The 16,413-nt window shown below is 44.8% G+C and overlaps 1 protein-coding gene across 1 annotated transcript; it reads left to right on the top strand.

Annotated features, from left to right (window-relative positions):
- The first annotated feature begins 8,038 nt into the window (after positions 1-8,038).
- Positions 8,039-15,551, top strand: si:ch1073-416j23.1 (rac GTPase-activating protein 1). The gene is made up of 16 exons (XM_041962992.1): positions 8,039-8,129; positions 8,517-8,719; positions 9,491-9,630; positions 9,858-9,936; positions 10,201-10,254; positions 10,549-10,647; positions 11,445-11,589; positions 11,859-11,983; positions 12,424-12,585; positions 13,349-13,444; positions 14,023-14,221; positions 14,393-14,498; positions 14,638-14,770; positions 14,897-15,017; positions 15,139-15,250; positions 15,506-15,551. Exons 1-16 carry the CDS (start codon positions 8,039-8,041, stop codon positions 15,549-15,551), a joined length of 1,911 nt encoding a protein of 636 aa, XP_041818926.1.
- Positions 15,552-16,413: the final 862 nt, after the last annotated feature.

Below are 16,413 nucleotides of genomic sequence, written 5' to 3'. Positions count from 1 at the left end.
CCTCATCTGACATCTCCCTCACTGTCTTCCTTAAATTTTGCCCATGCACTCCCAGCTCCCTCAACAGTGAAACAGCTGACCCTGCAACAAAACCTCTACACCCCACTTCAACCGGACAGACCCTGGTCTTCCATCCCCTCTGCTCAGATTCTGTCTTTAAATCTGCATACTTAGTCTTCTTCCTTTCATAAGCTGCCTCCACTGAATTTTCCCAAGGGACTGTTAACTCAATAAAATACACAGTCTTTTTACTCATGGACCATAAGACAATGTCCGGCCTCAGATTACTATAAACTATTTCCTGGGGCACAACTAGCTTTCCTCCCAAGTCGACCTGCATTTGCCAATCATCAGCCCCTACCAGGCAGCCACCTACCTGCTTTCTCCCTGACTTAGCAGCTCTATTTTTCTCCCCCTCTCGAACAAACTGCACATCTAACCTCTCCTTTCTAGAACTTCCAGTATTCACCTGCTTCCTTCTCTCCTCAATGCCTGCGGCTAAGCTTCTCAGCACCTGATTATGCCGCCATGTATACCGGCCTTGTGATAAGCTAATTCTACAACCTGACAAAATGTGTTTTAAACTTGCTGTACCTGAGCAGAGTGGGCACGATTGATCGCCCTGTACCCAGAGACTTAGGTTCTGCGGGGTTGGCAACACATCGTATGTCGCCCCTATCAGAAATTTAATACGGCCTTCCTCCATATTCCACAGGTCCCTCCAACTAAGTTTCCTCTTCTCAACACCTTCCCAATTCAACCATTGTCCCTGTTTGGCTTGACCAACTGCTTTTGCCCCCCTTAACAACTCCTCCTGCCTACGCACCTGTTCCACTACAAGCTTTCTTTTCTCCTTTAGACCTGCTTTATTCCACACTGGTTTGCCTGGGCCAAGCCCCAAGCCTCCCCGGCCAAATTGAACATTTCCTACTATTTCTGCATGCCTAAGAGCTGCCTCTGCCTCCTGCACTGCTGCCCTTGGGTTCCATTTCCTCCCCCCAGAAGGATTCGGAACCACATTGCTAACTAACATGTCCTTACTCCCAGATAATAAAAGTTCTGTCCTAACCTTAGTGCATTTAAACTCCTCTGTTAGACTGGATACTGGCAGCTGAAGCATTCCTTTCCCATACAAAGCTACATTGCTTAAGCACCTGGGAGCACCCAACCATTTTCTAATATAAGAGCTAACTAGCCTTTCCATTCTCTCTGCTACAGATAATGGGACTTCATATACTGACATTGGCCACATTAACCTAGGATACAAGCCAAACTGCAAGCACCACAACCTCAGTTTTCCTGGGAGCCCTGATTTATCTATTCTCTCCAGCCCTTCTGCAACATCCTTTCTAAATTGCACAACCTGTTCAACATCATTCAGGTCCACATTGTACCACCGTCCTAGACTCTTAACTGATTTCTCCCTAATTGTTGGGATTTCCTCACCATCTATAGCGAACTTTCTATCACTTACTTTCCCTCTGTATATTGAAATACTCCTTGACTTACTAGGCTTAATCTTCATACTAGCCCACTTGAGATTCTGATTGACTTTATCTAACAACCTCCTTGTACATGGCACTGTTGAAGTTAGCAGTGTCATATCATCCATATAAGCCCTAATTGGTGGAAGACGCATTCCATTCTGCCGTCTCTCTCCACCTACGACCCACTTGGAAGCCCTAATAATTACCTCCATAGCCATTGTGAAAGCTAGCGGGGACACTGTACATCCTGCCATAATACCAACCTCCAATCTTTGCCAGCCTGTTGTGAGCTCTGCGATACTTGCACACAGTCTGATGTCTTGGAAATATGCTTTCACCAAGTTAACAACTATCTCCGGCACTTTAAAGTAGTCAAAGGAACTCCAAATAAGGTTATGTGGCACTGACCCAAACGCATTAGCCAGATCTAAAAATACAACATTCAAGTCTCTTTTCTCCCTCTTAGCTGTCTGAATCTGATGCCAAATCATGCTAGTATGCTCTAAGCATCCCGCAAATCCTGGTATCCCTGCTTTTTGCACTGTCGTATCTATCATACCATTCCTTTCTAAGTATTTAGCCAGCCTCTGTGCTACGATACTAAAGAAAATCTTTCCCTCAACATTTAGGAGAGAAATCATCCGAAACTGGCTAAGGTCCGATGACTCCTTCTCCTTAGGGATGAAGACACCTCCTGCCCTGCGCCATGCTCTTGGAATACTTTGTTTCTCCCAAACTATTCTCAGGTATCTCCATAGTGTCCTTAAGATGCCAGGTGCACTCTTATAGACACGGTAGGGGACTCCATTAGGCCCTGGGGCCGAAGAAGCCTTTGCACGCCTAACCACCTCCACCACTTCTCTCCACCTAGGTGGGCTCACATCCATCTCCTGCTCCACTTCCCCTAATGGTGGCATGTCAGGTGGAAGACCTATGTTCCTATTCTCCTTTGAATCTGAATACGTCGACTTCAAATACTGTTCAATCTCTGATTTCGTTGCCTTAAGTTGCCCTCCTTTTTCTTGATTAAACAAGCCTTTCACAAAATTAAAGGGGTTCCTAAAAAATGCTGACCTTGCACGTTCCTTCTTCTTTCTCTTCTCCCTAAGGTGTTCTGCCCTTCTGAGTACTGCTAACCTGCTTCTCAGTTCCTCCTGCAACACCTTAATGCCCTCCCTTTCTTCTTCTGTCGCCTTCCTCCACTGCTTTCTTAACTGCCTCCTTTCCTTTACTAACTTCTCTATTTCTCTTTGCCGCCTAGACTTGCCGACCTGCACCCTCTCGCCTTTCCTTTTGACAAGCACGCCAAATCTCTCTCGACCATAGGAGTAGATCACATCTCCAATTTTATCCAATTTCTCCACTACATCTCCTCTAAGCCTGCTTAATATGACTGATAAATCTCTATCAACTGCCTCCCACTCTTTGCTATCATTAGCCCTCGGCCACCTAACTCTAGCTTTCTGCTCCATGCTTCTCTCCTTGGCTGGCCTGTTGACCTCAACACCAACTGCATCCCCTCTCCATACCTCCTCCTCTCCAGGGATAGTGTTACTGATATCCTGCGAACTGTGGGTTTCTACCTGTCGCTGGACTTCATCCGACTGATTCGACTGACTTCTCAAGAAATACTGGTCGATGCGGCCACTCTGCCCTTCCACCGCTAAACACTTCCTCCTTCCCTGATGGGTTCTAAGGCCTCGGATTGATGTTATTTTCTGCCAGCCACATGGGCAAACTTGAAGCTTCTTATCCTCTGCTGCACAACTTTTGCTCTCCTTAGTTGCCTTCCCTGTCACCTGAGTACTGCTACCTCTGGTCCTAAGAGATGGGTCCGTGCCCCCATCCCTCACTGAGTCATGTATCCAAGACATAGTCATATCCGTTATCCTGTTCGTTACCATGCAATCCACCTGTGAGTCATCTTCCACCCCTGCTCTCGCTGACTCTTGGGGTATTTTCCTTATATTGGTTGTAGCTAAGTCTGGTTGTAGCAAGGTTAAGGCTTGCCACTGCTGCCATGGGTTGCTAGCCCAAACCAGCACCTGTGGGGTCTTTTCCCTCCTGTCAGCTGTCTTTCCAAGCAGTCACATGGTCTTTCCCTTGTTGTCAGCTGCTCTATTCACAACAGTCACTAGCCAAGCTAGTTGTGAGTTAATTTAAACACAAGATACTTGTGCTCAAAAAGAGGATTCATTCTCAGTGAAGAACCTTGGAGCTCTAATCTGCCTCTATACCTGCCAAAGAGCAGTGATTCCTAACACGTCTCTGGGGGTCATCAGGTGGAAACCTCCCTTCAACAGTGTTTCGCCTACTTAGTCCCACTACACCTCCAGGAGGTTAGGCAGTGAACTCCGGCGTCCCAGAGTCACCCCCCCCTAGTGCCAGTTCACACTGCTCCTACACAATCCAAACAGCACCGCCACGTTCAACTGACCCAGAGATGCTCCAAGTAGTGGCCAGTACCGATGCTACCATTTAACTATTGCTAATGCTAATGCTAACCACTAGGAAGAACAGAAGAAGACAATACAGTTCCGATGCTACCATTTAGCTAATGTTACGTGCTAACCGCTACCTGCTAAGAGGAACAGAAGAAGACAATAAAGCTAGATTCACCTATACTGTTAATGTTAATTGCTAGCTACCAATACTAACTGCTAAGATACTATCATACTCTCACCGCTTTAGCTATTGTTAGCTGCTACAATGCTACCACAGGCCTAGATGCCACATGTAACTGCCGATTGCCACACTACCATCATCTACCCCTGCCTCTCACCAACTGCACCAAGAAAAAGCGGGGTGGGAATACAAACCCTGGTTCGGGTAGGGGATAGAAAATAAAGAGGTAGAGTCAAAAGATGGAAGTAGGGATTGGATACAGACCCTTGTTCGGGTAGGGGGTGGAAAATTTAGAGGGTGCTGGAGGTGGAGGCCTAAACCACAGACTAGATTTAACAGCCTCTTCTAACATTTCCTTCAAGAAGCAGCAAACCCTACCATTTCCTTCAAAAAGCAAACAGAGCAGGAAAACAAACCCTAACATTTCCTTCAAGAAGCAAACAAAACAGGAAAACAACCAAAAAGATCAAAAAACAAGCCAACTCTGTATCTTACCACGCAAACTCACCTGAACAGGCCGCATGGTCCCAAAGAGAGACTCTAGCTGGCCACACCCCCACCTTATCTAAACTTCCTGGTTCTCTTCCTATTGGCAGAGCGAGAAGATGGGGCGGGGAAAGCAGAGCAGAGGAGAGGTGTCTTGTTAAGACTTTAACCTCTTCTCTTGCCGGGTTAGGCATGCATGTCCTCTGCCCCCCCCCCCCCCCCTCACCGTCCCTATTTCACCCCCCAACTACTATTATTTCTCCTGATCCATATCCACTGACTAGACCTAGCAGCCTCATCTGACATCTCCCTCACTGTCTTCCTTAAATTTTGCCCATGCACTCCCAGCTCCCTCAACAGTGAAACAGCTGACCCTGCAACAAAACCTCTACACCCCACTTCAACCGGACAGACCCTGGTCTATGTACAGTACATCCTGTTCATCCTTAGTTTGAAAGTACACTTAACGTGTATTGAAAATGCTCAAGCAATATATAAATATACTAATGTGTGTAATCCATTAGTAGTACATTTCATGGACATCATAAGTGCAATATATTCAAGCAAATTGGTTGTTTTCAAGTATACTTATACAACCAGCCTGAACTGTGTTGCTTTTGTCTGGTGCGGATGACTCCTTCCTCCATGTTTCCTTCAGCTGTACATCACAATGATACAACTGACAGCACCACACCAGATCACCTGGACAGGTAAATTCACTGCCCAACAGCAAGTTAGGAAGCCGTCAGTACCCCCTCGTCTGTCCAACTGCAGAGACAAGCAACCTGAGTGAACTCTTCTAAATATATCAGTGTGTGTGTGTGTGTGTGTGTGTGATGTGATTGGCTGACAGCTCTGGCCTTTCTGCTCCAGCTGAGTTGATGGACAGCTCTCTTTCTCTCTGACTTTACATATCAGGGCAGCAGGAAAGTAAATGAGCAGCACATCATCTGTTCATCACGTCAGATTTCTGCAGCTGATCCTTTTTTTTTTCCAAAGCGACAAGTGCATTTAAACATGTGGGGGGAAAGAAAATCAATAAATTGCAAGAGTCACACAAATACGTCAACTTGATCAAATAAGATGAAGTGCTTCAAGTATTTTGAACAACTAGAAGAGCAGAGTTACAGATTGGAGGGATTCTTCACTGAAAATCAATGAGAATTTACAACATTTAGAAAGAAGGACGAAATGCTTAAATATATTTTTTTAAGAGTGAAGATAAAAAATGCACAATATAGTAAAAATAATTCCAATCACAGTCAATCAATGTCAGAGCTCTACTTCAGCGGAAAGGGGAGGAGCTATATGTTCAAAGGAATGACCTCCTGTGGCGTCCGTGGTCACTCTGAGTCTGTAGAGGGTGGGAGACGTTGTCCATGATGCAGAGGAAGTTTGACGACATCCTCCTTCTTCACTGCCTCATCATCGTTAAATCTTTGCTGATTCATCAGCTTCATCATTTCATCTGCCTCATCAGCCTCATCAGCCTCGTCAGCCACCACCACCAGCGCCTGGACTCCATGGGGGGATTTATCTTGCTGCTGCTCAGGACAGACTGTCTTTGATTACAACATCTCCCCGTCTAAGAGTCTAAGTGCCAAAGACTTTCTACAAGACTTAATTTTACCATATCATCTGTTATAATAAACAATTATTTTTAATTAAACCACCTTTTAATATGCTTTTATCCTAATATAACGGAAAAAATGTAAATATGAAACACCCTCGCAATTAATTGATTTTTAACCAAATTTGACAGGATTTTTTTTACTGAAATACTCTTTATGGAAGCTTTCTCACATGCACTTGAAGCATTTAAAATTTCAATGTGATTGATCAGTGCTCAAAAAGTCGGAAACTCCATTTTATTGTAATATCTTGGTTATGGGAGCCCTCAACAATGCAGGGCTCTCAGAGGCCTTTAGAGCACGTTTCAGCCAGGCCCGAGAGCTGCACATAGAGGATGATGTCTTTGACATTAATGATGCGTTCACGTTAGTTAATGCTTGACCAGGCAAAAAGTACCTTCTCCTTACGCAGAAATAAATGTGGAAGTTAAAGACAGTGGTTGTGAGTTAAGTAATGGTTCCACCTAGCGGCCTGAAACATGCATTGCAGATTCCATCAGCCAATAAAAGACATGGAGGTGGACCAGAGAGACCTGCAGAAGCTCCAGGTGCAGTCTGGCTTCCTTCTGTGTGGCTGCAGTCTCTCCTCCTAAATTCTCTATGATCATGATTATCATCTATTATCTGGATTAAGGTTTTATTACTAAACATTTCTACCTTAAAGGACATGATTTGCATAATTATCTCTGTTACACTTTTTATTAAAGGATTGTATTTAGATTTCATGATTGATGTGAGCATGTGTGATGGTCAGAGCAGCTGACAGACACCTCTCTGTCCTCTCATTCAGACTTTATCCTCGAAATCTCAGATTTTGATTAATGATTGTTAATGAGATCATCAACCTCATTTAAAAACCACATATGAGCCAGCTACACCGATGACATCACCACCAATAGGAAGAGCAGGTGCCCTCACGTGGCCACGGGCGCACGACAAATCAAAGAAAGCGGGCGGAGGGCTGCAGCTTCACTTCAACCTGCGGTGAGTAGAAGGTGTTACCTGCCCATCCGCTCACCTGTCTGCACACCTGCCGGAGCTTCTGTCCTTCAGCGGATGTGGTTCCGATGATCGACAGATGAAACGCGACTCTCCGCCCGAGGCGCTTTGACGGTTTGATCCGAGTCCCGCAGAATCTACATTTGAATCCGGCGCCGCACCGCGAAGCTCCTGCATGTCGAGTGAAAGCACAGTTTAATAAGCAGAATGTTTCACCGTCTGCTGCATCGCCGATGACAGATCCGTGAACACAGCACGATGTTTGCGTAGAAATAACGCTTCCTTCACTCATCAGAGATAATCAAAGTTTCCTCAATAAATGCGCAGGTTGTGTTTTCTCACACACCTGAGTGACTGCGTGACGTTCAGGTGCAGAGAAAAGCAGCAGCACGTGGCACCGTGCAGTGATGCAGGATCATGTGACTGCAGGACTGTTCACTAACGTTTAATTTCGTGCTGAAACTTGAAAGTTTAAGTTTATGGTGAACTGAAAACAGAGACGTGGTGAGTGGATCATTATTAGAACTGACAGGAAGGATCTGATTCAGTTTCTTCCACAAACAAACAATCTTCAGAAAGTTTTCAGAAAGTTCATTGAATTGAAGCCTCAGATCTGAAGAAAGTCACGTTAGTTATCAGTAACTCTGGTTCACATCCTCCCTGCTGCTCTGCCATCATGCTTTCAGGCTTGTGCCGGTTTGATGGTGAAACGGGTATTAAATCACACTCAGTGGAGAAATGAGAGTCAGGCTGTTGAAATGAAGGCAGACTGCTCCTTTAATGCTGCAGGTCGGGTCAGACTGGAGAGTGATGGGGGAGTCCCGGCTCATCGTGGAGGAGCTGCTGGCTATGTGTCTTCAGAGGATCACTATGGAGGACGACGCTGTCAACACTGAGCAGGGTGAGGCTGATTCATTGCGACCCAGCGTAACAACACTGATGACATCAGACCTGTTGAAAGAGAGAGTTGACCCCCTTTCATCTCGAGGTCACATGGTTCAGGTGGCTCTCATAGTTCCAAACAAACGCTTGCTGTCGACTGTTTGGTTTTCAGCAGACAGAAATGTAAATATGAATGCATGATGTGCATTGATTACTATGCTGACTGTAATTACAATACATTCAAATTCAAATGTAATTTAATTCATGCATTTGTCCTTTTTTATGGGTTTGGTTCCTAACATCCTAAGATGTTTTCCTTCATACTCGTGTCTCGTCACCACAGAAGTTCTGCACTGATTCAGTTTGAGGATGTAGCTGCTGAGTTTTTTTTCTGCTGCTCTTTCAGAGATGGTTGAAGTCATGAAAAACTTTGAGACCGTCAGGAAGCGATGGCTCCACGCCGAGCTGGAGCTGAAGAAGTATAAAGAGCTGCTGGTCAAGTCCGACGTGGCCAAAGCTGCTCTGGAGGTCAAACTGAAGCACGCTCGAAACCAGCTGGACGTGGAGATGAAGAAACGCTACAAGATCGAAGGCGACTATCAGTACCTGGTGAGTCCCAACAGGAGCACATGAAGAAGAAGTTGTAGAGAGGAGACGAGGAAGACAGTGAAGGAAAGGAGGATATAGGAAAGGAGAAAAGATGCTGAAAGAGAGGAGGAAGGAGGAAAGTAAAGCCACAGTCAACTGACAAAGAACTGGTCACAGAATAATGGATTGCACAAGGTAGTTGCACATATTAGCAAATGTTAACATAAGTAATTTGACACATTGTTAGTTATTGGTCGGCGATAGATAGATAGTGACCTTATTTAGATGCAGCCAATCAAACCTTGCATAAAGCAGTGATGTCACACTGAGCCGATCAGCAGCTACACAACACAAGAGCCACAGACCCTGAACAACAACCCACATTAGCTTCATGCTAAAGTCTCCGTCTTTTCTAATTTACAAACATGAAGGAACATCTTGTCCTGCACCTCAGCTCATTGAGCCATCAAGCATTCACCAGGGAAAACAGTGCACTGCTGATGTCATTTTGCAGGCTACATAGCTAATTAGCTGCTAAACACCATATAAACATACCTGCAAATGTTACTTGGCTCCGGTTGGATGCTGCTGTGGTTCCTACTCTTTAATACCACTAACAACACTCTGTCTAACACCTGGCAAGGTACTGAAAATACTATAAATAAATACTTTACCTGTTTAGATTCAGGACTGTTCACACTAAGGATACATAAAGCATCAGGATCTCATTTGTAATGAACTCTGCAGCCTGTAGGGGGTGCTGACAACACTTATCACTGTTCTGGTTCGCAGCAAAGGCAGATGCAGCTCATGTGTGACATCCTGGTCCATGACAGTAAATCCAGCGCCTGTCTGAACGACGAACAGAAATCTCTCCTGGCTACGTTCGAACACAAAGGAGCGAATGTGACTCTGCACAGGAGCAGCAAACCGTAAGAGACGACTAGATCATGCACTTCACCGGCGGGTTAAAACAAAGGTTAAAGTTACACAGAGCCGTTTTGTGCAGTTTTCAGACGTTCCTCAGCATGACTTTGTAGATTTTAGAGGTTTCCTACGGGGATTCTTCAGGAGTTTAGATGGAAGTAATGAGACGAAGCAAAGATGTGTGACTTTTCTTATTAATATGAAAACAAACTTTTCCTTGTTGTTCCCTCAGGTTGTCTGTGATTGACGAGTCGTCTTTCCTATCTGTCTGTCACTCTGATATCAGCTACGATCGGACAGATGATGACGTGGTACATCATTCACCTGAGAAGATGTTTGTTCCTTTAAACTGAAGCACAGACGAGACGAGATAAATCAAAGAGCTTTACATTGTTAAAACATAAGACAAGCTTTAAAATCCTGAGTTAGTTAAGAAAACTGCCTGAAAGCAAGAAATCCATTAAAAACTGGATGTAAAGTTTCTGTTGTAGTAAATTGTCACAAACGTAAATGTGCTGTCTGTTCGAAAATCGGTCTGATGTGATGCTAAGTTTTTGTTTTTCATGTTATTTCAGGATCTGGACACAACTGTGATTAAGCCCCTGAGATCTCGAGCCAGAGAGAGGAGGGTAAGAGTCACAAAGAGGGTCAGACCAAACCATCTGCTGAAACTGACAGTGTTCATCTAGATGGCACTGCAGGCGGCTGCCATGACGGGTGCACATTGTTTAGGCTTGTTTCGACTGTAAATTCAGTGTTGTGCTGCAGTACCCAGAGCTATTTCACCATCGGGACAACACCTGCAGCACATTTATTCCCATCTTTCAGGAGCTCTCTGAGAGTTAGTTTCATTCATCTCTGAGAGAATCGCGTTGCTCCACCACAGGCGTGGTTCTGACGTTGGTTCTGTTGGTTCCCTGCAGCGCTCGTCGATGGGACCGGCTGTGGGCGCTCCGGTTGGGAAGCGAGGCCGAAGCAGGAACATGTCTGCGGAGCTGCTGGAGAGAAAAACCGTGGAGAAGGTGAACATCATGAGACACCTAATGCGATATTCAGTCGATTTGTGGCGATTTGTTAGCATCTCTGTACATCTGTGACACCCACAAAAGTGTTGCTGATGTTAATCTACACTGATTCCCTGAGACAAAAATTAAATGAAAAAGTTTCATTTTCCTCATTAGCTGCCAAAAAAGGGCCTCAAATGGTGTCGTTTGTACTTGTACCCACTTTTCTAAATCCTTTTTTTCCCCTCAACACTCTCATAGCACCGGGTTGATGCCGTCTGTAAAATCTGTCAACAGTTTCCTCTAACAGAGAGAAGAGAGCCGCTGATCAATATGCATTCATGAATTCAGCTTTGTGTCGTTTAATCTGTAATAACAGAATATACGATGTTGATGATATAAGATCATCAAACGTGCTGTGTGCAAAATATCATGACTGTGACTCCATTACATTTAAGAGTGAAATATTGTCCTTTTTATTTCATCAAAGTATAACGTAGCATATAAAGAAATTACTTTGTGTATGTATTGACAGACACGGCTCATTGATGGAGGTTGTGATGAAGCCTGCAGGCACTACTCAGGGCTGAAAAAGCACCAACATGTCCATCAGTCAAATATAAGGCAGTAAAGGCTGAAGTTCTTTGTAATAAAGATTTAGATACATTATCTAGAGCCTTAAATTAATTAAATTTAATGAAACCCCTTCTCCAGCACATGTGGAAACGGAGATTGAAAGAACTCGTCATTCTTTGGTTTCTGTTGTACAAACTCAACGCAAAAAATGTCTAAAGTTGAGTCTGTGTGTAACTCAGGAGGTCGAGACGATCGTGAAGGCATCGGTGATGACTCCTGAGACTGGAGGTCAGATCCACATGGTGGTGGGAATCACGCAGGAGGCCCCCGAAACCCCAGCCCAGACCCTCACCCAGGAGTGTGCTGTTTCAGTTGGCGGAGGGGGTGAGTGTAAACGGCTTCATTATTTCTGTTCAGTTCAAACTGCCCGTAGTATTTTTGGATGGTTGGTCATCAGTTAGCCCACAATTTATTTGGCCATCCAACAGTTCCCCTGTTTGTAATCTCAGGAAATGTGTATTGGCTGCGTTAACTGATTAAAATCCAGCTCAAAGTCGCTTTATACACAGCCTGACCTTCAAACTCTTCAAATTCTGTGATATTATTTTTGTTTAAAAAGTGTTAAAACCATCCGGATCACTTGTGTTCCTCAGATCAAACCTCAGTGTGGTTTCCCTGTGATGAGACAGTGGCGGAGCCTGAAACCGAAGCGAATCCGGAGGAGACTGCTGCAGTCAGAGCTGAGAAAACCCTGAAACACGTTTTCGTTTCCAAAACGGTGCGAACATGCTGTGCTACGCTGGGTTATCTGCAAACTCAGGTGGACTCTTTGTGAGACCTGACCACAAGAAACATTCAGAATTGGACAAAAAGCAAAAAAAACAGCCGCAGTCGTCACAGAATTCATGAAAAACAAAAGGGTCAACAAAAACATCAGATAATAATGAAGCTCTACGGTCTCTCTGTATTCAGAACGAGTGTCAGGGTTTGATGGCAGGACAGTCAGAGACACTGCTGGATGTACTCGGTCTTCTCTGCATTTCAAACAGTCTGTGGTTCAGAGGTGATGACTGGAAAGCATCACAAGCACCCTGAAGAGGCTCCTGAGGAATATGAAACTGTCATCTGCATAAAAATGGATGTTGAATTGTTATTTGTGTCTAATGTGGCGGCCTTCAACATCCGGCCTGCCAGCGTAATTCCTCTGCCTCCCTCCAGGTGATCCGGCCCGAGATGTGCTCACCATGCGGCAAGAGGATCCGCTTTGGGAAGGTGGCGATGAAGTGCAGAAACTGCCGCGTGGTCGCTCATCCGGAGTGCAAACAGAAACTCAGTGACGGCTGCTTGGTCACCGCCACCGCAGGAAGCTCGGCTCAACAGGTACCTCGGACTTCCAGTTCGGACACTGCAGAGCTTTATTCAGAGCAGTCAGATTTCTGTTGCTGCTGCACGGTTAACGCTGTGAGGATGAGTCAGTAATGCAGACGGGATGAGCACCACAGGAAGGAGGTGAAGAACGAAACCTTCACAATAACTACGTCCACGACATCATTTTAGCTCCTGGTGAAACCACAGGATCTGGTCTGGAACAGTGTTGGTGGCAACACATAACAAAAGTAACACCTTACAGTAATAGATTACTTTCCCTAGTAGCAAAGTAATATAACACATTACCAACAGTAAGGTGGTAATATAATTGCAATTAACATGTGTTGGCCCTTCAATGATATTTAACACATGCACAAGAACTGAAAAACCAGCTAATGGTAAAACACATAAACCAGCACAAAAATGACAATTACCAACATAACACACACTCATGTTCCAAAGTAATTTTCACACAAAAGTGAGATTTCACACTGAGCTGATAAAATGCAGCAGGGGAAAAACTCTTAACTGAAATACAATTAGAGGATTTAAATCAGAGGAGGAGCAAAGAGGTCACAGACAGGCAGGAGCTCATTGTGTCTGTAGTTTCTACTGAGGGGAAAATGACCCATACGCAGGTTAAACCCACTGACTATAGAACAGCTGATGTTAAGGTCAGCCAACACCTCCCCAACAATCTGCCCGTTAGACTGAGGAGTAACTAACTGAAGTACATCTGTGAGTCACGTATGTGTGAACTTCTTTTCCTCTTCAGAACTCGCTGGAAGGGTTTGCCCCAGCGATCCATCCCAGAGTGCCTCTGCTGGTCGTGGAGTGCGTGGCTGAGATAGAGAGGAGGGGGCTGGAGGAGGTGAGCTTCTCCTCGCGCTCTTCAGGTCTCTTTTCAGACCTGAGCTCTGCTCAGTCTGGGTGAATCAGACTGACTGGTTTACCCTCCCGGGTACAATAAGTTTGAGCAGATCCGAACACAGCAGTCACTGAGACTCCTCAGAGGAAGCGGTCTGGGTCGAGTCACTGCAAGGTGAACTCCGCAGGTTTGAGCTAAACAGGCTCCTGTTGCCAGGTGAGCTTTGCATTCAAAGATGAGTCACAGTTGAAACTCTCCTGGTTCTTTGATAAAGAGTCAGAAGAAGCCTAGTAGAGAAGCCCAACTATGACATTTCAGCAGCAAAAACACACTAAATAATGCTCAAACACACTGATTGTTGTAACTTAATATTTTAAACTGGTGGGAAGAGCATAAACCTGTGTGACGTGTATACTTTCCTGAGTTTCTATCTTAAAACACTCAAGATATTGTTTAGAGAAAAGACTGACAGGTGAAAACTTCATGGAAAAACACTGGACCAGTCAGACAGGACCTTCAAGCATCAAACCAATGAGTGACGAGCACGTTCTCACCTGGACTGACGTGCTGTGTGTCTGCAGAGGGGGCTGTACAGAGTTCCTGGAGGGGAGCGCTTGGTGAAGGAGCTCAGAAATCGATTCATCCAGGGGAAAACGCCGCTCACGCTCAGCAAAGTTCATGACATTCACTCGGTGTGTGGTCTCCTGAAAGACTTCCTGAGAAGACTGAAGGAGCCGCTCATCACCTTCAGACTGCACAGGACCTTCATGGAGGCTTCAGGTATGAAGACCGAGGGTCTCACAGTCTCGTCTGAAACTATTCAAACTCACTCAGACTCGTATTTCTATGAAAATGTTTTTGTCTTGAGATGTAAGGGGATATTTATTTCCACTCTGAAAAACATGTAAATCACAGCTTCATTGTCTCTGTTGGTTTAACTGTGATCTCTAGAGCTGGCCGACGAAGACAGCAGCACCGCCGTCATGTATCAGGCCATAGCAGAGCTGCCGAAGGCCAACAGAGACACGCTGGCTTTCCTCATGCTCCACCTGCACAAGTAAGACCTTTACCTCTCCTCTGTTCTCTCGCTCAAGTCTCTTTGTGGTCATTTTTAGTCTTTAAGTGGAAGAAAAATGTGAAATGATTCAAGTATCAAATACTTAATGACGGATAGTTCTTCTTTCTTCTTTTTGTAGGGTAATGAAGAGCCCTCAGTGTCAGATGGACCAGAATAATTTGGCCCGGGTGTTTGGACCGACTATAGTGGGACATGGTATGTCTGAGCCGTCTCCAACAACCATCATGAGGGACACAAACACTCAGCCAAAGGTTTGCTTCTTTCTAAACGTCAGTGGATATTAGCACAATACCTGGATCTCATCTCTGTGTGGACGTCAGACATGTCTGTCCGTCTTCACCTTCAGCGGTTCATTGAGTCTCTTGCACTTGTCCCAGGTTATTTGCTGCATGTTGTCTCTCCCTGAAGTCTACTGGAGACGTGTCCTTGCCATCCAGACGGATCAGATGTCGTCCTCATCCCCCTCCACTATGACCTACAGCCAGGATGGTGGACATGGTGGGTTCACAGTCTTTTTCTTATTAGTGAACAGCACTGGTCCTCTCACTGGTCTAGCTGGTCTTAGTTTGTTCTCTCATGTAAAGGGGTTTTCATTCCTGATGTGTTTTTATGTTTCCAGGTCGGTTGTTTAAGCCGTTGACGTCTCCAGAGTTGAACAGCTACTATAAAACTCCCAGCAGAGGATCTGTGAGAGGCAGGATCAGGAACCTGGGCAACGCTCTCACTTGCAAGTAAGACCACGCAGACCAGGTCCAACCTTCTGTCCACTACCAGCAACTCCTGTTGCATATCAGTGACCAGTGGTCCGTTGTACCAGCTATACATAAGTTCCCTCTTAAGTTAGGCTTCAGTTAGTTAGTTTGACACCAAAGCTGTATCAGAGATGTAGGATTCACCTGATCAGTAAAATTTGCCTGATGGGTAATTGAGCCCCGATGAGTGTCAGATGTTGGTGGTGCACTGACTGGACCGTTTTCTCTCTTCAGTGGTCGAGTAGAACCAGGGAGGAGGTTCTTCACGTCACCCAGCTGATCCACTAAAGTACCACACAGTCATACTACATACAGTGTGTACTACACATGGTACACTGTTAGTCTACAAAAGAATCGACATCCTTATACCAACAGGAAGTGATGTAAGATGTCAGACTGTGACTCTGTAAGAAAATAATAATGATAATGATAATGTCTGAGTTTTTCTAAAGCTTTGATGAGCTCTGAATGAAACAGATTAGTTTTCTGTTGTGTAGAAATGTTGCGTGACTGTTGTTTTAGCCTGATTTCTGTTTAGAGGATGTTTAATGGAGTCGGTAATAAAGGTCTGGTAATAAAGTTGACTTTGCATTGAGAAACGCTTGATGTTAGTAACTCATTCAGAGTTGAGCGTCCTCGGCATGTGTGACAGACTGGTTGGACTGGTCGGCCATGACAGTTACAGAAGAACCAGTCAGAGGACACATGAAATGTACATTTTAACACTGCTGTGTCTTGGTCTGTCTGAGCTGGTAGCAGCTCTTTCTGGGTTTAAAGTGTGAAAAATGAAAGCACCTACATGTTCTGTTTGTAAAAAACTTGAAATAAAATATTTGACTGCAGGCTTTTGTTCTTATTTCCTGACAGGAAGTGAAACACAGTTAACCACCATCAGTAAATGTTCCTACTCTCCAGAGGATGAACGTGTTGTATATACAGTAAACAGTTTACTACCAACCACCTTGTTACTGATCCTCCTTTTTGTCTTGTCTCCTGCTGGACTGGACCAGTGGACCTGGTGTAGGTTTGTCCTACAGAGACTAAATATAGAGAGGTTTCTACATACAGCCTCTCTGTCTCAAAGTAAAGAAAGTAAAAAAATCAGGCAGCTTTTCTTTAGTGGAAACAAACCTGAAATAAAT

The sequence above is a fragment of the Chelmon rostratus genome, chromosome 21, assembly GCF_017976325.1.
Source record: "Chelmon rostratus isolate fCheRos1 chromosome 21, fCheRos1.pri, whole genome shotgun sequence".
In the NCBI taxonomy this organism is placed as follows: Eukaryota; Metazoa; Chordata; class Actinopteri; order Chaetodontiformes; family Chaetodontidae; genus Chelmon; species Chelmon rostratus.
The sequence above is the reverse complement of the archived record's forward strand: the minus strand, read 5'-3'. Positions and strand labels throughout refer to the sequence as shown.

Coding starts and splice junctions, on each gene's coding strand:
- si:ch1073-416j23.1 (XM_041962992.1), top strand. CDS start 8,039: ATGGGGGAGTCCCGGCTCATCGTGGAGGAGCTGCTGGCTATGTGTCTT. Junction 8,130..8,516: donor CGCTGTCAACACTGAGCAGG/GTGAGGCTGATT, acceptor CTGCTCTTTCAG/AGATGGTTGAAGTCATGAAA. Junction 9,631..9,857: donor CTGCACAGGAGCAGCAAACC/GTAAGAGACGAC, acceptor TTGTTCCCTCAG/GTTGTCTGTGATTGACGAGT.